The sequence below is a fragment of the Gossypium hirsutum genome, chromosome A11, assembly GCF_007990345.1.
Source record: "Gossypium hirsutum isolate 1008001.06 chromosome A11, Gossypium_hirsutum_v2.1, whole genome shotgun sequence".
Classification (NCBI taxonomy): Eukaryota; Viridiplantae; Streptophyta; class Magnoliopsida; order Malvales; family Malvaceae; genus Gossypium; species Gossypium hirsutum.
This window is the reverse complement of record NC_053434.1, coordinates 4210706-4235660: the sequence shown is the minus strand read 5'-3', so window position 1 is coordinate 4235660 and position 24955 is coordinate 4210706. Positions and strand designations below refer to the sequence as shown.

General features: G+C 29.9%; 3 protein-coding genes across 3 annotated transcripts; 1 reads left to right on the top strand and 2 right to left on the bottom strand.

Moving 5' to 3' along the window:
• Positions 1-13624: 13624 nt before the first annotated feature.
• LOC107924732 (cytochrome P450 84A1) lies at positions 13625-16126 on the top strand. The gene is made up of 2 exons (XM_016855309.2): positions 13625-14666; positions 15159-16126. The coding sequence occupies exons 1-2, from the start codon at positions 13737-13739 to the stop codon at positions 15780-15782; spliced, it is 1554 nt and encodes a 517-aa protein (XP_016710798.1). The 5' UTR covers positions 13625-13736; the 3' UTR covers positions 15783-16126.
• A 2182-nt stretch (positions 16127-18308) lies between these two features.
• LOC107922730 (zinc finger CCCH domain-containing protein 44) lies at positions 18309-24101 on the bottom strand. Its single transcript, XM_016852878.2, has 4 exons — positions 23094-24101; positions 22037-22116; positions 21641-21828; positions 18309-21517 (listed from the first exon to the last, which is right to left on the bottom strand). Exons 1-4 carry the CDS (start codon positions 23525-23527, stop codon positions 19688-19690), a joined length of 2532 nt encoding a protein of 843 aa, XP_016708367.2. The 5' UTR covers positions 23528-24101; the 3' UTR covers positions 18309-19687.
• Positions 18719-19528, bottom strand: LOC107923526 (zinc finger CCCH domain-containing protein 44). The gene has a single exon (XM_016853723.2). It carries the CDS (start codon positions 19526-19528, stop codon positions 18719-18721), a length of 810 nt encoding a protein of 269 aa, XP_016709212.1.
• Positions 24102-24955: the final 854 nt, after the last annotated feature.

Here is a 24955-nt window from a genome sequence, read left to right as displayed (position 1 = left end):
AAAATGGTTGGTTTTTTTTTTTTTTGTACTTACCTTTGCTAAACATAAACCCTTTTTGGATATTTGTATATTCGAAAACCTTTATTTTGTCATGACCCCTTACGACGTGCTTCAAAATTTAACATATAACTATCAATAAAAATTAGACTTTAAGCTATACAGTTTCAGTATATTATCTTTATTATTATTATTATTATTATTATTATTAAAGATATCAAATTGAATATTTTTTATTTTTTAAAACCCTTATACAAAAAATATTTATTTTTTGAAGATCCTTCTTGATCATAATCACGTTTCGGTTGCTAACAAATTAATATTCCAATCAGAAAAAAAATACAATAACGAAGTGAAGGCGACATTATTTTTTTATTTGGAAATGATGGGATTTTTTTTATTTGTTTGTTTATTTATTTTGATTTTAGGATATTTTTAACTTTTTTTTATGGATTAATATTTAGTGTACGGTCTGTATTATAAATTTTATGTGTCAGCAGTTAATAATAAAAAAACATATTATTATTTGTGCAAAATAAAAAATTAAATAATTTGAAATACTATTAATTTTATTAAATATAATAATTATTTTTTTTTGTTTTGGTTTTAGTTGAGTTTCGAATTACATATTTGAGTTGGGATTTGATTTTTTTTTGTATTTATTTATGTTTAAAAATATAATTAATATTTATTGTTAAGTCTTTCATTATTTTTTGTTTTACACAAATGATGATGTGTTGTCTTATTATTAATTAATGGTATATAAAATTTATGTGGTCCATTAAATATTCTTTTTTTTATTTAATTCATATAAAAATTTAGCATATAATTAGTACTATAGTTTAAAGCATGAAGAAATTAACAACATTAACCCTTCATTTTATATGAGTATAGTGTTGTGAACATTTCAAGTTGTAACTTTTAAAACCTAACTTAGGATGTTAGAATTCAAATATTAAATTTAGGGTGAGTTGGGATGGGCAGTACGTTTACTTACAGTTAGTGTAAAAACAGCGACGGCAGTGAAATTAGATATTGTAGCGATACTATAACTTGAGACAAAAAATAAACTAAACGCACTGTACCGTACCGTACCCAAATGCCTATTCAAATCCGCCTTTATTAAAAGTAAGTTTGAACCTACTATTTATTTATTTATTTTTAATACCTAATGAAAGGAGAGTATAGTTTCAAGGAATAATTAGTTCAAATCATGAGCTAATATTGAACATTTAATCACTAGCCGTCAGTTACAGACACTTATTTCAAAATGAACATCATTCAAACAATTTTAATGGCTAAAGAATACGACAGGAAATGTAATTACGTAGGCTACCAACCCAGTTTAAATACATTATAGCTCCAGCAAATGAAAGGGCACTGTATAGAGAAATCCCTAACAAAAGCTTCTCAAATATGTTACATTCCACCTGATTGCGTAATTCTTATACATGCCCTCCCATCTCCGTGTCTTTCAACCACTTCAATTATTGATATTAGACTTGAAAATATTAAGAGGAGTGAATTGGTATTTTTAAAAAAATTCTACAAATGTTTCTAAATAATAGGGAAAAAAGAAAATTGGACAATTCGATTTATAGTAGTTCGGCCCGATTGTCTACTTTCATTATCTTGATATACCTCAACCAAAAATTTCTCAATTGATTATACTTAAATTGATACATTTTAGGAGCAAGGTATAATTTTTACAATCCCTATTTTTTTCACAAGGTTGAGATAGAACATTCCTCTTGAGGAATTATGCTAGTTGATTTAGGGAAGTTAAAATTATCTTTTGTGGAAGTGAATTAACTCTACTCACAAAATTAACTATTCAAATCACGATTTTGTTAGCATTTAGTTACTTGAAATATTGGATGATAAACTGTACATGAACTATATGCTTGCAAAATTGATTTGAGGCCAAAATTTTTGCTTTTACATAACAACTTGGATGAATTTAATTCTATATTATACGACATGTTTTTAGCATTGCTCGAGACAAGCAATGATTTAAGTTTAGGGGTGTAAACTCTAAAATATAATCTTCTAGTTTTTACAAGATTGAACTATAACTTTCTATAATTCACCTAAGGTTTTATACCTCAAAAATCTCAAATAGTCTTTATAGGTATAAATAAAAGATTTAAACAATGGAGACCTCACAAATGTACGTGGTTATAATGTTAAACTTTCTCAAATAATAGAAATAAAAACGATTAAAAAAAACTTAACAATAAACACCTAAAAAGTATATAAAAAAATTGGAAAAAAAAATAAAGAATCAGAAGCTTTTCCCTTTATATCTATGTTTGGCTGTTGATCTCGTTATAAGGGTTAATCAATATTTGTGGGGATGGGAGCATTAGGCAGTCAAAACATACAGGATATATACCTATAATTACTGCTAGGCAATACTATTCCATTTATGGGTGAGGTCAGATATCGTACGAATGAAGTAAGAGCTATAAAACTACATATATGTATAGACAGATGTGAACCCTTATACAAATAAAACCCTCTAGAATTTAGTTAAAATGGGATTTATATATTTTTTCGAGTATCCATTGAAAGTCTTTATTTATTGAATTTTCTTACAACCAATTTGGTTGTGATCTGCCTGCCAAGTAATGTAGGCCTACAGATGAATACTTTGAGCGTCAAAAACCTGTCGTTATCAAGGAATAGTAAGCATTTCAAGATCAACACAAACGATGATGTCTCCTTCAAGCATGATAATATTCTTAAAATGAGTTAATAGTATTTGAAATTGTTGATGTTAATGGCTTACCATTCTCAATAATTTTCACTTTTTTTTTCTTCTTATAAAATTAATATATATTTTATTTGTTGGACTTAGTTGGTGGAATCCCTGCGGGGAAAATGTAGCCAATTAATTAGATCAAGCAAGCTACAGAGAAACCATAGATTGGTCATTGGTCTCATCAGTCCCTGAAAATTGGCAATTTTGATGTCTAAATTAGGGTTTTAAATAACTCAACGAGGGATGCTTTACACTTGAAGCTGTTTTTATTTTTATTTTTATCACAATCATTATCCGTTTGTATGATTTATGATTCTTTTTTCCTCCAAATGGCACTATAATTCTTCCTGTGCCACTAGCGCTATTATCCAAAGAATTGGTCGTCCAATCCCATTGTTTCAACCCAATTTAATGATTCTTGATCAAAAGTCACAGACGAAAATCTTGAATTACTTATTGGTTTCACGTAAAGTTTATTTGGCAAATTAATTTGCATTCTTTTCGATTTGGATAAACTATCTAGTTAATCGTCTAATTTTTAAGATACTTTTATTTTAATTACATAAAAAAATCCTTATAATTTCATCATTACTATTAAAGAAGTTTATCATTTTAGCCAACATCATCACCATCATGTGCTCATCTTCATCATCAAAGGTGACTAAAATGATAAAATTTTCTAAAAGTAGCGACGAAATTATAATAATATTTTTCATAATTGACCGAAATGAAAATACTTTTAAAAGATATAAATAAACAAATTATTAAAAAAAGAAGAAGAAAGAACACATATTTATAGTTAATTCACACTTTTTTTAGAAGTGTTATTATTTGGTACATAAACATGCAACCCAATGCAAATTGTATCTAATTTGCTTTGTATTAGAGACAAACAAAGATTGTTTGTTCTCTACGTCACAAAGTTCTCTTACTTCCTCATCTTCATTTTTACAACAAACGTCCTACACGTAGCTCACCCTTTTTCTTGTTTTGGCTCTGTGGAAAGTCAAATTTCAAAGGAAAAAATATATATATTTGGAAGGCTTATATGAACCCAGTCATAATGTATTAGTTCAACGTGATTCCATTGATTCATAAAAATAAATATACTTTTTCAAAATATGACATCTAATACATATCATAAGTCAGAATTTTCTTTTACAAAGACGTATTAATTATATTGGAAAAAAATAGAATTCACCTAACCCGTTTGCACCAGGGCCTGATCAGATAAAAACAAACAAACAGAAAGTCCCAGTTGTGTTTCCTCGGGGAGGAAGACAAATAGAAAAGCTAGATATGTCTTGTTAGAAAAAACTTAATTAACATATACTTCACTCACCTAACCCCAGTTCCCAACTAACACCAACTTCATCATTTATCTCTAATTCTGCTGACATGGCATTCAAGTATCACCAAATATTAATTAGCCACGCCTCCCTTACCCTTACTCCAATATTAGACAAAGGGTCGATATTTCACCCATAAAATATATTTAAAACAAAAACAATGAGATGATTGGGAAAAGATTATATGATACAATAACCCCATGTCATTTATATATATTTCTAATAATTTAATGTCACATCAGTATTTTCATTAGAAATTTCACGATTTTTATTTTGAAAAAATCAAATTCAAATGAGAATCCTGAAATTCAAGATGAGATTATTGATATCGCATTAAACTATTGGAAATAGATAATATTCTTTTTTTTAATATAATCTTTTCTCTCAAAAGAGAAATAATTGTATGAAATAGAGACGTCATGAACCGTGGACATAGGTGTCAAGATCAGGATTTAGGGTTCATAGTCTAGAGTTCAAGGTTTAGGGTTTAAGATCCAAGGTTTAAGTTAAAAAAACATTAAAATGATGTCTCAATAACATAAAATAATAATAAAATAACGTTAAATAATTGATAAAAGATACAAAATGAGATAATATCTATATTTCATACATCTTTTTCCCATATTAAAACTTACATTATCAGCATAACATCCAGATTTCGATAATTAATATACTTGAAATTTAATTTTAATATGTTTTATTGCGTTTTCCAAGTTGTTGAGCCATGTTAATTAAGGAGTTTATTTATAAGAAAAATATATACTGTATATAGCTGGCCAAAAATCTGTTAATGATCTATTGATGTACACTACTCTCTTTCTATATATGAAAAAAAATAGTAAATTTGACTTGATGAACTGTTAGGCTATGAATAGGTACAGAATCAGTCTAAGGATCACGTCGACAGGGAAATTAATTATTAAAGAAAATGTTTGACTTCGTCTCATTTATTACTATTACTTCTCTATTTAGGGGATTCCATTATCTGTATTGACAAGTTTGATGAGATTTTTATTTGAAATATATATATATATATATAGTGGTGGTTGAGCGGAGAAAATGGGAACCATATTCCTGAATATTTTTCAATCTTTACCCCTTAAATGGATAAATAAACCCCGATTAATTGATTAAGTACCCGCTGTTAATTATTTTAACTAGTTTGTTTCACCTCCTGTCAACAGATAATTTGATTGTATCAATTATATTTTATTTAATTTAAATTTTTTTTAATTCAAACTTTTTATTAAATCAAACAAAAGATGATTATGTTATACATAAATTATTTTAGGTTATAGTTTATCTACAATATTTAAATTTAAAATTTAAAATTTATATTGTAAATTAATCTAATTTAATTATTTTACATAATATTATTCAACTAATATATTTACTTATTTTAATTAAAATATTGAAGTCAATTTCTTTTTTCAACTTATTGATTTACTCTACAAATTCATTACTTTTTGAAGTGTGATAGCGTTGAACATCATACTTTTGAGAATTTTATTCACTCCTTATAAAATATATCTCTCAAACTTCTTTCGACGGAGTTGAAAATTCCTTGTGACTATATTTCAATCTATATTAATAATAAAACCATTGAGTATTCCTTTAATTTATCTTTACATAAAGGAAACAAATATTTAAATGAGGGATCTTTAAATTATGTATTATAATTTTTAAATAAAAAAATTGAAATTATTTATGATAATTTTATAATGAATAATTTTTAACAATGGGTTAAATTAAATAATAAAGAGTTTGATGTCATTTATATAAGATATTTAACTCAAAAAATTAATTTAATTTTTTTCCTCCTGTTTTTCATGCAAATAATTATTGTAGAAAGCGGCCAATATTTTGCTTTTTATTGTCGGAATGTTTCAAATTTTTTTAGTTATAATAATAAAGTAAAATTCAAAGATTAATTTTTTAAATAAATTGTCTCTATTAAAATTGAATATCATAATTAATTACTCAACATAAAACCTTACTTCATTGGAAATTCTTAACGCGATGAAATTGAACATCGTAATTAATTAAAAAATGAATGTGGTTGAGGAACATATTCGAGTTAATTTGGCCGAGGGAATCGTAAAAATGAAGTCAAAAACTTCTCTTAGGACGTGGGGAGCCTACTTTTATTAGGCTAGTTGCCTTGAGATTCTATTTTTCTTTTATAATTATAGAAATTCTAAAAGTTTTGACTCTTACAACATTAACATATTTTTGTATTAATCTTATTTTCTATTACTAAATATTAATTAATTAGTTTTTTTAATATAATAATTGTTCCAGGGTCACTTAGGACGTGGGGAACCTGCTATTATTAGGGTACTTACCTTAAGATTCTAATTCTTTTTTGAGGAAATTCTTTTTTTTTTTATAATTATAGAAATTCTAAAAGTTTTGACTTTTATAATATTAATATATATTCGCATTAGTAAATGTTCATTAATTATTTTTTGTAATATAATAAATGTTCCAGGTCACTTATCTAAAATTACAAAAAGTGGGTATCCCAGTTACTTAACACATCATCACTTTTAATATTAAAAATTAAATAAAACCCACTATTAATCACTCAATTAAACTCTACTGTTTTTTTTTCTTTTCTTTTTAGTTGACCATCATTCTATTTTAATCTACTTGAGATTTTTACTATGTAGTCCCTCCTCCCTTTAATTAATATTTTCTTCATTTCATAATTTTGCTGCTAAATTGTAATAATCTTTACGTCCAATTATAACAAATTTCCTTCTTTTCCATCCATGTTGGGGTAATTTGACAAAAATTACAATTTCAAGGGCTAACCGAAGAGAAAAATTAAATGAATGGCTAAAATGATTTTTTATAAAAGATGGAGTGCCAAAAAAATCATTATACCTTTTGTAAATGATTAATTCAAAATCATTCAAGCTCAACCATATTATTATTTTAAAATTTTTAAAGAGTATATGGCTTTTATTTAATATTTAGCAAATTTATATATACATTTTTAATATATTTAATATTTATTTATTAAAATTTTAAAATATATATATATTTTTAATATTTACATTATAGTCTTCATATAATATAAAAATTAAAATGCACGTAAGTTTTTTCATCCATCATTTAATATTTTTATTTAAACTCATAAATATAGACACTTGAAAAACATTAATTTTAATACAGTATAAATATAACAAGAAAAACAATACAATTATATTACATAAACAAATAAAAATATAAAAATTTATATAATACAATTATTTAAAATTTAAAATTTTTAATAGCACCTTAAAAATATAATTATAATAGTAAAAAAGAACACAAATAGGAGATGGTTAGTCCAATAGTGTAGTCTAATTCAATTACCAACCTCACTACTTGCTTGATGATTATGCACTTAAGTTAGTACAACAGTTACAGAAGGGAAATATATGATATATTAGGTTGGTCGGGTCTATAAATGCATTATGATATAAGTTTATGATGTGAGTAAAAAAACATTTATTAAAAATTTAAGTAAAATAAGTAAGACTTAAATCAAATTTCACTATTTTTGAGATTTTATTGATTTAAAAAAATGAAAATAAATTTGTCATAATAATATAATTTATTTTGTAAAAGTAAAATTTTCAACCATTTTTCAATTGAAGAGAATTAGCGTAGTATTTTTTATTTTACAAGTAATATTAAAAAATTATTATATATATATATTTAATATTTTATTATATTATTATAGAACATTTGTGAATTTCTAATTCTACTCGTGGAGTCTAAAATATCTGTTACCCTAAATGAAATATTATTTCTACAACATACCTCTTAATTCGTTCATAAAATTATTTGGCTTCTAGGTCTGAATTTGGACATTTTCATTGCTTTCGACTGTCAAAGTTTGTAGTAATCTCTTTTCAAATTCAGACATTCAATTCTCCAGTTTTTATGTTTAATAACCCAATCATTTTCCTTACTTTAATTAGTAGTAATTGTTTTCAACGCTAAAAGAAATTTGAGTTTCCAGTTTCTGGCCTTATTTGGCAAAGCAAAGGGGAGTTGACCAATTCACGTGGAATAACCAGACATCAATTGAGTTTGACATTTGATGACAAATCTTTCTTTCAAAATTACAAAATTCATTGTTATTTGTAAATATGATTAGTGTAATAATAGGAGAAAAAAATTTATTTTATATATATATATGTATTAAAACAATTAATTTAAAATTAGAATGATAAATAAATTATTTTTTAAAAATTATGAAATTATGTAAATTTATTTTAATTGCAAGCGAATTCTTTCCATCCCATATATATATATATATTAATATAATGTTAGTACTATCTTTTTTTTATCCATTTTTTTAATTATATATCCACAATATTTACTAAGGGTGAGTGACAATGGTACAATTTGGGTTAATTTAGGAAACAAAGAATTGTGGTTACTGAACTGAATATTAAAGGTAATTGAAACAAAATCCATTATTTGGGAATGATCTGATTTATTGATTTTTATAAAATATTTTTATAAACCTTTTTAGTTTTTTTCACTAATTTATATAAAAAAATAACTCTAAATTAGAATATAAGTTAAATAAAAATTAAATTTTATTTGATTTGATTTGAATAATAGAAGTTTTTATTTTTTGAACCAGAAATTAAATCAAGCACTGCGATACGAAACAATTTTCCATTTTCCCCATTTTTTTCTCAACCTTTACTTGGAAAAAAAAAAGATTTATTCGTTTCCTTGTAATTGAATATATTAGAAGCTTGCTTTCCTAAAAAACGTAAATTTCAAATTTGATCACTCAACTGTCATCCGTTTTTATTTTGGGCATTGAAAAAAAATGCATTTTAGCTAGGCACTTCTATTGCAAAATGTTTTCATTTTAGTCAATAAATTTTCATAAATTTTCATATTAGTCACTCATTTGCTTTTCTAAAATTAACTCTCTCTCTTTTTTTTTTTTTAGAGATGAAACTCAAGTTTTTTCTTTTCAACTCAATTCCTTATAAAAACTCAAATTTTTCCTTTTCTTTTTTACTAGAAAAAAAAATAAAGTTAATTCTAAAAGAGGAAAGAGAGAAATTGAAAAGATAAAATAATTTTTGTGTGTAAAAACACAAGTTTTCCCTATAAAATCTAGGTAATTTCTTATAAAACCCTGAGAATTTTTTATTGCTGAAAAATTAAAATTAATTATAAAAAATAAAGGGTATTATAAATATAAAATAAATTTTTCCTGTGAGAAAAAATCTAAAATAATTCTAAAGGGGGAGGAAATTAAAAAGATATAAATGATCTTTCATGTAAAAACTCAAGTTTTTCTACTTTTATTAAAAATTAAAATTAATGTTTAAAAATTAAAATTAAAAAATTAAAAATATAAAATAAGTGATCAAAATGAAAACATATTAAAATAAGTGTACAATAAGATTGAATTACTGACAGGCGATCGAAATGAAAACAATTCATAGCTACACCTAAAATGTAAAAAGAAAAGAAAAAAAAATGATGAACAAAATAAAATTTTATGAAAATTGAGTGACTGACTCAATGGTTTACCAAAAACAAATCTATATAAGAAGCTAACTGCTAAAAAAAAGATTAATTAATGTTTTTTTAATAAAGTTGAATTAAAGTTGATATTTACTAAATTAATTATTTGTTATTCAGATATTTATCCCCGAAATTTGAGAAGAATTATTTATATTAACATGTAACAGGTATATATCCTTTTCCATTTTACGTCTGCAAGCCAAAAATAATTAATGAGCATAAAGAAAAAAAAAAAAGGAACACAAAACTGTTTCCTATTATAACCATTTGTTCTTGGATGGGGAGTGTTATTATTGTTTTTTTACGTACGATTTCAACTTTCTTCCTTATTTAAATCTCTGACATAGAATTTGCTACATTCATGAACAACCAAGGAAGTAGGTGAAAATTTGAGGATTTCAAATCAGATTAAGGTTTTTTTATAGTCGGTATATTTATTTATGATTAGTGTAAAAATAACGGTATTGATAAGATTAGATACTGTAACGTGAGACAAAAAAGAAACTAACCACACAACATGCATTATTCATAAATTATAATTTTTATCACTTATTTGTCAAAATTTTAGATGTTGTAAAGAGATGATTATTATATATTATAAAAGTTTTCGAAATATTTATAACACCTTATATTATACTTGAATTTTTTTAAAATGTTAAATTAAAAAATTATAACATAATAATAATATTAATGTGTGATATTTAGATTGTATTTTTAATAATTTTTACAAATGTAATTTAATTTATTAAATATTATTTTTATTTAATAGAACATGATTAATTTATTTTTATATAAAATTTTAATATTTTAAATTTAAGGTAAGACACTGTTATAAAAAATTAATCTAATAAATAGTATACTTCATACTTTATAACTATTATTGTTATAAATGAAAAAAATAATTATAAAACATAAAAATAAAAGATAAAAAATTGATCCTATGTCATAGAACATGACTATTATAAAAAGAATTGACTATATAGTAAGGATTCGATGAATTAGTTTCCTTTTGGATAAAAAGAAAGAAACTTATTACATATATTGCATGTGAAATTTTTTAGACTTCACTAATAAATTTAGAATGTAACATGTACTTTATAAAAAAAAGTCTAGAATTCCAAAGAAGATTCTCATATGAAGTGAAAGGTTAGTAGTTGAGGGATTTTGACTGCCAAAAAATTGATTAATCTCTACTTTCGATTGTTTCAATTATATGGCAGGTGGACCATATTTACACTTGAACCTGCTTGCTGTTACCTGATAGAGCAGCTTGGGGAAAGGTGGAAGCATTCTATTCATGTTCCAGTCCCTGGTGGTACCCCATGTTTTTTCAGTTTTCAGGGTTAAGTGAGGTAAATGATAAGTGAAAATAATGTAATTTGTCTACAAGATAATGATGCTGCTTTCCTGATTGTAGTTTTTTTTTTGTGTGTGTGTGTGTAAATCATGGTTATTGCCCTTCGAAAATGACCTTCAATTTGACTTGTTCATCCCATAAAACCAATTAAAAAAGATTTAAAACAAAGTGCTTATTGATTCCCAGAAAAGAAAACTATATGTACAGTGTGAAAATCATGGGCTAGAAAAAGAAATGCTAAAACAATGACGTTTAAGTGATGCTTAAAACACGCAATCTCTTCACCATTATCTTAGATTTTAAGTATAATTATTTTGAGTGAATTATAAAAATCAATTTTTTTATTAATTACAAATTTATTTTGTTTATCATGTGAAAAAGATATTTTTTATATTAAAAATAAAATAAAATTGGTGAGATGAAACATTCGAAGGGTTCCAATGTCTAAGGCAAGAAGATGGGGACATTAATTGCTTAATTACAAGTAAGGTCTGGCATCAAATCTCTCACCTTTCTTTCATTAATAATGAAATTCAACACCTCACTGCTCTTCAATTGAACCCTCACTCAACATATTGCGCCTTGATTTTTGATTTGTAAGTATAAACTAGGCACTCAAGAGTGGGTGCTATAAAAGGCGTAATCTTGTTTTCTTATTACGAACTGTTTTCATCAAATTAACTGTGATTTTGTTCTTTTCTCGAGATATATGTTGAATGCTCTAATGAATAACTTTTGATTAAAGCTTATGTATTCTCCTAATCAGAGTTGACTTGGGACCTTCTGTAGGTACTTTCTGAATGACATTAACAACTTCATGTCTATCCGTTTAAATTAAGGTACACCCAAAACCCCAGTCAAGTGACAAATTTAATTCATTCAAAATACCTCATAATTCAACCTCCAACACACTTTAGTTACCCAGATATTTGCAGAAACCAAAAATCCATTCACCGTTGTAGTCTCGAACCAAGCCTCCAGATGTTGAAAAGTCCTCCTCAATCCTGACGGACCCATCTATGTTCAAACACACCCAATTTTATGCAAGTCTCAAATCTAAACAACCTAGATTAAAATAGACTAATCGAACAAAAACTCATTTATGACAACAATACATAATAAAATTTAGAAATTGACATGTATAATTGTGCACAATAAATTTCAAATCTAAATATTCAAAACCCAAACCTCAACAAGTTTCCATAAACTTAAGTAAGCTTCGTTAATGTAAACTTAAGTAAGCTTCATTAATGATACTTCTTTTATCTTAGTTTTAGATATTTTTGTTTGAGATTCTTTGTATGAACTAAATTAGCTCAGATTCATTTTATCTTCTATAGACCAACCAACAGAAATGAAATGAAAAGAAAAATATATAATATTGTTTTTTTTTGGATTTAATTAAATGAAAATTACATATTCCTTTGCTTAGTATGCAACAAAAAATAAAGCTCCAAACTGTTACCAATTGACAAATAAATTAAAAGAGTCTTGAAGATATACATATTAAAATGAAACTGTTTTCAACCAAGGAAGTTAGGCAGTCCCCTTTCATTCAATCATCAATCATTGGTGTCTGCATTTCTAAAATAAAATTACAATATTGTAGGATAACATTTTTTTTCTCAGTTTAAAATGTGCCCTTCGACGGCATAACGAATAATTTCTGCAATTTTTTTTTAAAAAGTTACCATTTATAAACATTAATAATCTCATAAAAATTTTATTTTATTTACATAATTAATGTTATTTGTAGAAAAGTTGGTTTTGCAGTTTTGTGTGGAATCATTCTCAATATATATCTTTATTATTATTTGCCAAGCCAAACTATGGGCATGAAAACAAGGGTGGATTTACACTTTGTATCATAGCAATGAGTATTATATGTGTATTGCATACGGTATTTTAATTATTTTTCATGTGGCGAGGAGTAGTGGAGACTTAGATCCTTTATAATTTATAAAATTTTAAATTAATAATAGTAAAATTACGTTTGATCCCCTTAAAAATGATAAAAACTTGATTTAATTTTTTAAAAATTATAAAGATATAGACTATTAAAATGATAAATTATATTTTTATTATAGTAAAAATATACAATTTAATTCCGGTCCCTAAAAATATTTCAGATGCTGTCATTGTATATAATAATGATATAATATGATAAAAAGATTAAATTGGCACATCACAAATTGAGTGAAAACATGAACCAAAAAAATTGAAGCAATGAGAAATTGAATTGACATGTGGAAGGTAAGTTAGATTATCATTTAATATATTGAATTCCAAACTTACCAGCCTTCTTATGTTTGCTATTATATGAGCAATAGTGTCGTTATTAGAAATTTCAAAGTCTGGAGTAATATGGGAAAGTAAATCAAATAAAAAAGTTAATTTACATTAACTAAAACTTACTTTCTTTTACTTTCAACAAGGAAATAACAAAAGTGTTTTACATGAAAAATAAAATGGATGAAAACCTAGAAGAATTAATCGTCTAATACATTGATTACGAAATTTTAGGTATCATGTTTAAAAAAAAAGTCTATTCACACATGTAATATTATGTGGATAATTAAGTAGTATGATCCGGATGAGCATTATTTTATTCCTACAGGGGTATCCAGAAACCTGTATAAAAGACCCCATGATATGTGACAAAAAGGTAGCAACATTCAAAGAGTTGCAGTTTTTGTAAGTGAAAAAGCAAGCCATGGATATAGTTGCCATGATACAAAGCATGGATCCATTGCCTATGGCCCTTCTTTTCATCATCCCTTTCTTATTGCTTTTAGGCCTCATATCTCGGCTTCGTCGAAGACCATTCCCTCCAGGCCCCAAAGGGTTGCCTATCATCGGCAACATGATGATGATGGACCAGTTAACTCACCGTGGACTGGCCAAGCTAGCTCATAAATACGGTGGCATATTCCATATGAAGATGGGGTACCTGCATATGGTTACTATTTCAAACCCTGAAATGGCTCGCCAAGTGCTTCAGGTCCAAGATAACATTTTTTCTAACCGGCCAGCCAACATCGCCATCAGCTATCTAACGTACGATAGAGCTGATATGGCTTTTGCTAATTACGGACCCTTTTGGAGGCAGATGCGAAAGATTTGTGTAATGAAGGTTTTCAGTAGGAAAAGAGCTGAATCATGGGAGTCAGTGAGGGATGAAGTTGAATCCCTTGTTAAAGCTGTTGCGGCCAACACCGGAAAGTCTATAAACATGGGCGAGTTGATCTTCAACCTTACCATGAACATCACTTACAGGGCGGCTTTCGGTTCCAGTAACAGACACGGGCAAGAGGAGTTCATCAAGATCTTACAAGAATTTTCCAAGCTTTTTGGTGCTTTCAATATTGCTGATTTTATCCCGTGTATGACATGGTTCGATCCTCAAGGGCTCACCACAAGGTTGAAGAACGCTCGTGGTGCATTAGACAAGTTCATCGATACCATCATCGACGACCACATCCAGAAGAGGAAGACAAACATCGACAATGGCTCTCCTGAAGGTGACACCGATATGGTCGACGATTTACTTGCTTTTTACAGTGAAGAAGCTAAAGTAAACGAATCCGAGGATCTACAAAACTCCATCAACCTCACCAAAGATAACATCAAAGCTATTATCATGGTATTTATGTTCCCTTCCCTTTCTTCTCACGTAATACCTACTACTTTAATTTCATATACCTGCAATATTTCATTTTATTTTCTTATAAAACTATTATTGTTATTTATATTGATACCAAAATCCGTTTCTGATAATCTTTAGACCTAGCCATTTTCACGAAATGAACTAACTTGAGAACATGTGCAGTAGAACATACAAGGGCCACTTAGCATTATGTGCTACTCTTTGAAATAATATATATATTTATGTAAATTGGATTTAAAATTAAAAAAAAAATCAGCTACATATCTTAGTTTTATAATTTTTTAATCGTTTGCGAAAATTTAAAAAATTCGCTCAATGAATTATTTTGTCTTCCTTGTTTCACGTAAACGTGGTAGAATGGTTAAAAAAACTTTTATTACTGTTTTATTATTATAATAATAACGCCTCTGTTTTTTTAACTTTGATTACATGCATGTATACTCATCCGTGAGAAAATGGTTTTTAAAGGATGTGATGTTCGGCGGGACGGAGACGGTGGCATCGGCGATTGAATGGGCCTTGACGGAAATGATGAAGAGCCCGGAGGATTTGAAGAGGGTACAGCAGGAGTTGGCGGAGGTGGTGGGTCTCGACCGCCGTGTGGAAGAATCCGATATCGAGAAACTAACGTACCTGAAGTGTACTCTTAAAGAAACCCTCAGGCTCCACCCGCCAATTCCGCTGCTTCTCCACGAAACGGCGGAGGACGCTGTGGTGGCGGGGTATCAAATTCCGGCGAAGTCGCGCGTGATGATCAACGTGTGGGCCATTGGCAGAGATAAGGGTTCATGGGAAGATGCAGAGAGTTTCAAGCCATCGAGATTCTTGAAAGAAGGTGTCCCGGACTTCAAAGGAAGCAACTTCGAGTTCATTCCTTTCGGGTCGGGTAGGAGGTCGTGTCCGGGTATGCAACTCGGGTTATACGCGCTTGATTTGGCTGTGGCACATTTGCTTCACTGTTTTACGTGGGAATTGCCTGATGGGATGAAACCGAGTGAACTCGACATGAGTGATGTGTTTGGACTCACTGCACCTCGGGCGACTCGACTCTATGCTGTGCCAAAGAAACGCTTGATTTGTCCACTCAATTAATGGACAAAATAAAACAGGGGATGAAGATGAAGAAAGTGACAAAGGTGACTTTGAAAGTGGGATTTTGGGTTCTTTTCTTTTCTTTTTTATTTTTCAATACTTTTGGGGAAAAAAAAAGACAAGATTTCAAGAACAATAACTGGAAAAAAAGGGAAAGAGATAAAAGGGAAAAAAACTCTTTTTTTTTTTTTAAATATTGGAACATTAATAAAGATTGTGAAGAAAAAAAAAATACATATGATTTGAATCGATGCATTAAAGAAATGCACTCATTTCACATACCTTATCTTCTTATAGGGTTTAATTGTATGAAATATAATAAAATTTTAAAATACTTACGTGAATGTATTATAGTGTATATTTCTTTTTTCTCTTTCAACTCTTCTCTGTGATTAAGATAAGTTCAATTATAAAGGGTTAGGTAAAGGATCATTTTCATTTTTCACCACATTTTTTGAAAAGATATTTCCACACTTTCTCAAAAACCCTAGTAAGCAATCCATGTTGAATCTTCCATATAATCTGTTGTTTATTGAATTTAATTAAATAAACTATTAAAAATTATAAATAAAAAAATAAAGTCTAGAGATTGACCAAGCCTCTGAGGGACTGATAGTTTTAAGAATGGAGTTTTATATTTCTTCGTTACAGTGCTCCATATTTCTCGGCAAGCAAATAAGGTGGCAGATATTGTTGCTAAATTGGCTTCGGGTTGTCAACCGGAACTTCAGGTTTTTCCAGATCCGGTACAGGAAGCTTTGCACTAGCTTGAAAGCGATACACTTGGAACTCAGTTTGTCTCTGTATCTGTCTAATTAAGTACCTTTTAATAAGGTGCCTTTACTTCGTTACCAAATAGAGTAAAGCACATGTTTTTTTTTTCTATGAATACGTAGACATTATTATTGAAGGTGTGGCACACTTAAATATTTTTCTAAGAAACAAACAAAAAAAAAATCAATTTTTTTTTTAATTTTATAAAACAAAGTATGTTGTTTTTTTAAAACATTTTTTTTTCTAAACTTATTATTATTACAATTGAAACATCCAACACGACAGTTCAAATTTTAAAGATATAATTACTAAATTATATAAATTTATTTGATATTTTTATAAATTTACTAATTAAATCAAATTTAATTTTAATTTTATATATATTTTTTAAAATCCCACCTTGATTTAATTTATTTTAATAACTCATTTTACTATAAAAGATATAAATGTTAAAAAATACTAAATCCACGCACGTAGTGGGAGGCAATGTATGTAGACCATCCCACGTCGTATAATACAAAGCATGTTGGTGATTGGATAATTTTTATGTATTATTTTCCCTAGAAGGAGTGCCCCGGGGGATTCATCATTCATATTTCATATTGCTGACATCATTCTTACGTTTGGCCAAAAACGACGTGCATCGCCCATGAACCCTTGCTTTACTTTCTATCAATTCATAATAAATTTGAGTCTTAAATTACCGAAAATAGACAGCGAAGAGACTCGTTATAAATCTTACTAATAGCTGTCTCTCTTACTATATCCAGTGTCTATGCTGTCAGCCTTTCGGGCTTTGGCAGATGGCTTCATTTATTTGAGATTTCGCCAACTAATATTCTCTCCTTAACCTAATTTCACGAGTTGGTCCTCCATTAATTTGTTAACCCCAGTGCAAAAATTAATACATAATCAATATTTATAACAAATTATAAAGTAATAAATCTTAAAATTATACATAAATTTTAAAAAAATATGTAATTTGTATAATTTTATACATAAAATTTTAACTTGATCCAATTTATGTAATATACACAAATAATTATATTTATATAATATAAAAATAAATTATTATATTTATTTATTCAAACGTGCACAAATCAAAATTAAAATTTTATTTATATATTTGAATAATGTATAAGATTACACTAAATTAAAATTTATGTATCAAATTATATATTAAATCAAAATTTACCTATAATTTTGATATTTATCCCAATTATAAATTCTTAAACTCTTAATTCTCAACCTTAATATTTAGATTTAAAAAAAAATATTGCTACCTGTTTTTATCTTTAAAAAATATCTCGAATATGGGGTGGACACACTGAGATGGTGATGGTGGTTTTTTTTTTTTTTGAATATATTGGTGGTGATGTTAAGTCATTGAAAATGGGGAATATGTTGATCATGTGGGCGATTGAATGGAGGATTCTTCTGGCTTGACAGTAAATGCGAGTGAAAAAGGGGAAAATCGAATGACCAAAAGAATGAGTTTCAACCCCGAGGCCTAATTTCAAACAGAAAATGACGTATGAATAGCATAATATACAGACAAAAAGAGATTAAATGTATGGACAACCAAGATTTTGTCATATTTCTGTTGATAGCAATATCTTTGTTTCGTATATAAAAAGAATGAATTAGGTAATATTTTAACGGAATTAATAAAAATGCATATATAATAATTAACCAACAACTCTCCTATGGTATTGCCATGTGATCCTTGTCAAATTAGAAGGCTGACATAAATTAATCAACTAGGCAGAAGCAGTGCCAAGCAGTAGCACTTACTAAATGCTGCAGATGTTGCCATAATCATAGAATGATTAGAATTAGAATCAATAAAAGAGTTTACTTGGACCTTAAGCAACAATCATATAATCCATTACCCTAAATCCATCCGAGTTCATACGACTTCTATAAATAATTCTAACAAAAATTGATGCTTCATAGTAAGTAAAATACTATATATAGCACTTTACCACTACCAACCAACCCTGTGTAGCAAATCAACTACCTATTTCACTGAAAGAGTTAGGCTAGGGCTTGACAACCTACAATGGAAGGTGCTATTATATCCTGGGAACTGAAATGATATGGTATTATCGGGCCTAACTTGAATGATACCTACTGTCACAGATTACAAGTTAAATGACTAATCAAGGGTGCCAGTAACTGCATGATGCTCCCTTCTTGCAATACCCACTTTCGTAAAATTTACAAACCCGTTTCCCTTTGGGCAGAGGTCTCGAAGAACCAACTCCATTTGGACCATCATAGGACGACTGCCTATTCGAAGAGTACCTGTCCCTACCAAAACTTGAATCCCTTCCCTCAAAACCCCGGTCCCTTGGACCTGTATACCTCTGTTGGCTTCCCCAATAGGGCGGATTCCCTGCAGAAGTGCTTGCATTGATGCTTCCATTTTCCTGGAATGTTAACTCAGCTGTTCCCCTACTAAAATTCGTATTTCCTTGACCTGAACCTCCCCAATTAAAATTCGCATTTCCTTGAACTGTTCTCAAATTGGTGCCCGTAGTTTCAGGCCCTGCTCTCCAAGTAGAATATAAAGTAGAAACTATTTCAGGACTTGTGGAAGAATGCCCACCAGAACTCTTATGAACATCAACCTCAGACGATACCCCAAACTGCTCATTGGTCACAGCTGACTGAGAAGACCTTCGTAGATGATTTCTGGGGCTCAAAGTATTGCTTTTTCCTGGATCATGTACAGGGCTCAGTCCTCCTACAGGGCTAAAACAATTATGTTCAGAACCTTGTGCCAACTCACCATCAGAACACAAAATTGAAGTAGGTGACGGCAAGCCATTAAGTGACTCCATTGCTTCAACTTCAGCCAAGAGATCAGAAACAGATTCATCACCCAACGGATACTCATGGGGTCCGGCAACAATTGCATCCCAACCAGATGCATTATTCGCAGGATCTGTGGAAGAAGAATGTGTCATTTGGCCATTTCCTGAAGTTGGTAAAGCCGAATGATTACTTTCTAAGTCAGTTGGTTTCAAAGAAGACTCGGACACAAGACCCGAACACCATTCCTCTGCAGAAGGTTTCACTAGAGTGGAGGAATACCCACCCCATTCACCAGCTACTTCAGGAAGTTGTCATCCAATACTGACTAGACTAGAAGCTGTACTCCAACTAGGACCTGAATCTTGATGAGGTACACTCGAAGGAGGAGACTGTTTGAATTCAGCAGCATGACGTTTTGAGTCTTCATTGTTCAAATTTGATGTTGAGGTAGGAAGAGTTGAGAAATCAATATCGTGATTCTGCTCCGATACTTCAAGTGCTTTTGCCAGAGAAATCAGACCAGAATTCATATCCCATCCATTGGAAGCATCGTTTAAAGATGAAGATGTCCCACTTTGCCTACAAGATTTACCTGATTTTCTGTCATTATCTTCTTGCTTCACATTTTCAGCAATGATTTGTCCTTCATAAGTCTTGTTCAAATCTTCATTCATGTCAACTGAACCACAGTCCCATCTTTCAACCCCATGCCCGTTGCCTACTTCACAAGACCGGGTTTCACGTGGTTTCTGACATACTGTTGATGAGGGAAGTGAACTACTTACTTGGGGCTGACCAGGGAAGTAATTATCACCCTTCACAGATTCCTCATGTGGTAAAGGACTTCCCATTTGTTCTGCATTTGAATTGACAATATCTACAGAGGCACTACAAGGTGAAGATTGAGAGCCAAATTCTTGGCTCTTCACATGTTCATTTTTACCAAAACAATCACCATTTGTATCGCTCTGCATTGACTTCGAACTCCCCTCAACCTGTTTGTTTTCCATCTGATTTACATTCAGATCCTTGTTCTCCCTAGCATCACCATCCCTGTCCTGACATCCATCATCAGAGGCAATGACACCCTTAATTCGTACGCAGCTGTTATGAAACAACTGTTGCCCTTGGCTGTACTGCCTATCAAGAGCATCAGTTAAGAGAATGGAGTTCGCCTGCTTTTCACTTGTTCGCCATATTCTCAGATCAGAAGGGAAAACACCACTCATGCTCCATTTATCTAACATTGCCATAGAAAATGGCCCTTGAATTTTCCCAAGCAGGTCTTTATAGTGCCATATTTTATCTGTCTCAATATTATTTACAGATAGCTCCATTCCTGTAGAATGTGGTGGTATGCTAGTTTCCCTGTTTCCTATATCACTCATGACATCAACTCCCTTCAGTGGACCATCACTGTTCTTATCAACATTGATGGGTTGACCATCAACCTTTTTACTAGTTTTACAACTCTTATCATTGGCAATTACGGGTTGACCATCACTATTCCCATCAACAGCCAATTGGGTAGCAAAAGCTTTGGTGGCTCCTCCTCTACCAATGAGCCTTGAATGATCTTTGGTGAGAAAATGAGAATCAAGAAGCTTTAACATTTCAAAGTGGCCAACCCTTGCTTTTCGAAACAATTTTATAAGCCTCGAATCACAGACAATGTAAGAACTGTGGCAAGGATCACGAAGATTGCTTCTTGTTATGTACTCAAGCAAAAGTGCCTGAACATCAAAACGAGAAACCATAGATGTATCACCATTTTTCATGTGTGCCACAAATTCAAGAAGCTCCTTTGTCGCCCAATTTATGCCTTCAGGCAATGGCATCCCGTTCATATCTAGATATCTAACTTTGTTCGAAAAGTTCTGTTGTTTCATTGTTTTCCTTCTCTTGGAAGGACTTGCTCCTAGGTCTCTAAAAGCTTTTTCTCCATTACCAACATTAACATTAATACTGTTACTAAGTTCACCTGATGATTCTCCCTTAGGACCCGGTATAGCAATTTCCTTCCAGGGATTTTTAGCTTTGGTAAGCTCATCTAAATTCAAAGACAATTTTTCTTTCAATAAAATCCAATAAACCTTGAAGAGATACTCCCAACTAGTTTGGTCATCAAAATCCACTTGAACCTGCACAATATAAATAAAAGGCCTTTAAGGTAGACCAAAAGCTCTCTACTCTTCGATAATATATGCATACCAAGCTCAGACATTCACAGGAATCAATTGTATAAGTCATAGTTAAATCATTACCATTTCCTTATTTCCTAATGCGCTGTTTTCAATCAGCATTACGGTTCTCATGCACGTTCCACAAAATCCTTTATTTCCTCTTACATTCACGTAATCAGCACCTTTGGTGCAATTCTTGCACAAGGAATATGTACAAGTATAGCACATATAATGTGAAGCTTTCTGACAACTGCTACATATATGCCACCCTGAAATATACAACAAATAGAACATCAGAAAATTAATGAAACACCAACTTAACCATTGAAACTTACTAATAATTTACTAATATATATATATAAAAATATAAATATTAGCACAATAACTAATCGAGAAGGTTAAACAAAATGGTTAATTAAAACCGACTGACGCAAGTAAAGAAGAGCATGAATCTAGATAAAACTGACTAAAACGTACCGCAGTTCCATTTTGCCTTAGATTTAAAGAATGCCTCATCCCTTTTGATACAGGGTGGATGGTAAGCCTTAGGACAGCCCCTGATGCATAAAATCCCATATAATTAACCAAGAAAAAAAACATAGGCCAAACTAAAGAATAGAAGACCATGGATTGCATCTTATGAACTAAACTCCAGTTGAGAATTGACATAATAAAAAGGCTCAGATAAATTGAGCAAAAGGTGAATAAATCCTCAGCCAAACTTAGCAAACCTTTGAACTTCAAATTTTCATCTCAATGTCAGCCAACTAACTAAACCCTTTTTTTTTTCCAACATTTTTTATCAACCAAACAAAAAGGACACGTCTTGACATTTGATTTTGGAACAAATATATTATTAGAATCAAAGTTTGGAAAAATTAAAAAATTTGTAGAAAATTCTTTTTGACTTGTTTCAGTTTAAAAAATAATTTACTAAAGAAAAACTATCAAAATAATTCGAATTTTTTAATTGAATATAATACCACATATTCTAAATTTTTTAACTTAAATAATTAGATTTTTTTTTTAGAGAAAATTTCAAAATATAATCCACAAATCCCTTAACTTTTAACACGTTGGTGTTGATTTGGGATGTTTTATCTCCTGATTTTGATGACAACCTTAATCACTGAAACTGTCTAAAAAGACGGCAGCTAATATTTATTTGATATTTGGTTGTGCCTAGCTCTTTCGCACAATCAATGCGGGAACCCGACACCTTATGTACTCAAACTTTCACGAGAGTTTAAAAACAGAACACTGATAAAGACAATAAAAGGACGTGTTAAGCGTCTGTCGACTTTGGACAGACTATATACTTAGACAACTTTGCCCCGAAAAAATCGAAATCACTTGGTTCATTTTCAATTGGTTTTGGAATTCATTTTACTCCTATGCTTTTGAAAAAAGGAATAGTTATAATGTTTTGTAATTATTTAAATATTATATATATATAAGGAGTTTTCTTTTTTAAAAATTTGGTCCATCTCCTACTAGAATCAGCTTCTGATAGAAGAGAAATTTCTAAACTCACCGGCGATCACAAAGTACGAGACTTCCGCCATCGAAGCATATAAAGCAAACGTCTTCTTCATCCTCCTTGTTCCTTTGAGGTGATGGCGCCGATGACGACACGATTCTTGCCTGATTCCTCGGCGGCCTTCCCCGCCTCCGTTTCCCCGCTCTCATCATCTCAACAACTTGAACTCCATCTCCCGCTCCCATCTCAACCGTAGCACCACCATCTCCTCGAACCGCCACGTTACCGTTTCCGACAAGCTTCGAATCGTCCATATCCGTATTCTTCTGGCATTGATCGATGCTCATGAACTCCACTCCTTGTAGAGAATCACGATTCGAACATTTAATATTATTACTGACATCATCACCGCCACCGCCGCGGACGTCGTCTTGTAAACAAGGCTTACACACCGCCGTGGTGGATTCTACTTGTTCACAATTTTCCATTAAACAACAAAATCATAAATTATAAACCATATAATATATTCCAGGAAGAGCTCTTCCCTGTTTATATATACATATTTCTTTAACGTCAACAAAAAAAAAATTCAAATTAAAAAAAAAAGTGAACCCTAGCAATGGAATTGGGGATAGGGAAACGGTGGAGCAGTGAGTAGAGGGCATACGGAAATGAATGTGAGAAGGCATTGGTGGGTAGAAAAAGAATGGTTTAATTAACTTAAAAACCTTTAAGAAAAAAAGGTAGTGTTTGAAAGAAAGAATGAATGAAAGAAGAAAGGAAAGGACACTTGGTGGTTGATTGGTTCGGTAGCTCAAACTCTGTATAGTTAATTAATTATAATTTTTTTAAACAGTGAAAGGGACGGGATAGGAAGAGGAGGAAGGAGGGCACCAAAGGCGGGTCATTAGGCTTGGAGTTTGAGTGTTTGATTCTCTAATCTTAAGTACCACGTGGTTAGTCGGCACTGCTGTAAGTGCCCAAAAAAAGAGGGAAGGCAAAAAAAAGTTCCTGACCCACACTCCTTTTGGAATTTCTTTACTTCTTTATTTCATTCCATAACCTTCCAATTTTTATACGGAGGTTATAATCCCCCTATTCTTTACAAATTTAAATTTATTTTGTAATTAAAAAATAATATTATAATAAATCTTAATTTGATAAAATAATTTTAATTGTAGAAATAAAAATAAAAATAGAAAGAATAAATTTTATATTTAAGGAAAAAATATATATTTTTTAACTTTTTATATACTTTATTTTAAGCGTGACTCGAGTCAAATTTAAATTTTAAGTGTTCTAAAGTTTTAAATTACCATGGTAAAAATTATTTGACATTTAAAAGTATGATTCCAAATTTAAAATACAAAAAAAAAATGTATATATTTCTTAATTTGGTTTTGTGAGAGAATCTTTCAACTTCAAAACTATGCCCTGTTCAATACTTAATTTTATTAAACATCCTCAAATGTTTTTAGAATTTGAAATTAGTCTTTCAATTTTGAAACACTATAATTGGATCCTTAAAAGTAATAGGATTGAGTTAATCGAGTCCTTCCTCCGACTTAGTTGTTAGTTCAAATGTTTGCATATAGTTAAGATATGATGTGGAATATTTTTAAAACATGTTAATAAAATTGTAAATATGTGTGCACTCCGCAAACTTGAATCTAATTTATTAAAAAAAAACATTGGTATTAAATTTTAGGAAGGTTATTTATTTTATTTTTTACACGTCTGTTCTAATCAAATCATGTGATAAGACTGCACGTGCTTGTAATTTAACCGACTTGTTGTAAACATGCTTCGTATTAAATTTAAGTTGGCATCTAACATCTAAGTTATTGGCCAGATTGATGAAAATACATGATTAATACAGTATACTTTATAAACTCAATTAATATATTTTGAAGTTT

Coding starts and splice junctions, on each gene's coding strand:
- LOC107924732 (XM_016855309.2), top strand. CDS start 13,737: ATGGATATAGTTGCCATGATACAAAGCATGGATCCATTGCCTATGGCC. Junction 14,667..15,158: donor ACATCAAAGCTATTATCATG/GTATTTATGTTC, acceptor TGGTTTTTAAAG/GATGTGATGTTCGGCGGGAC.
- LOC107923526 (XM_016853723.2), bottom strand. CDS start 19,528: ATGACACATTCTTCTTCCACAGATCCTGCGAATAATGCATCTGGTTGG.
- LOC107922730 (XM_016852878.2), bottom strand. CDS start 23,527: ATGGAAAATTGTGAACAAGTAGAATCCACCACGGCGGTGTGTAAGCCT. Junction 22,117..23,093: donor CTCGTACTTTGTGATCGCCG/GTGAGTTTAGAA, acceptor TTTATGCATCAG/GGGCTGTCCTAAGGCTTACC. Junction 21,829..22,036: donor TAAGGCAAAATGGAACTGCG/GTACGTTTTAGT, acceptor TGTATATTTCAG/GGTGGCATATATGTAGCAGT.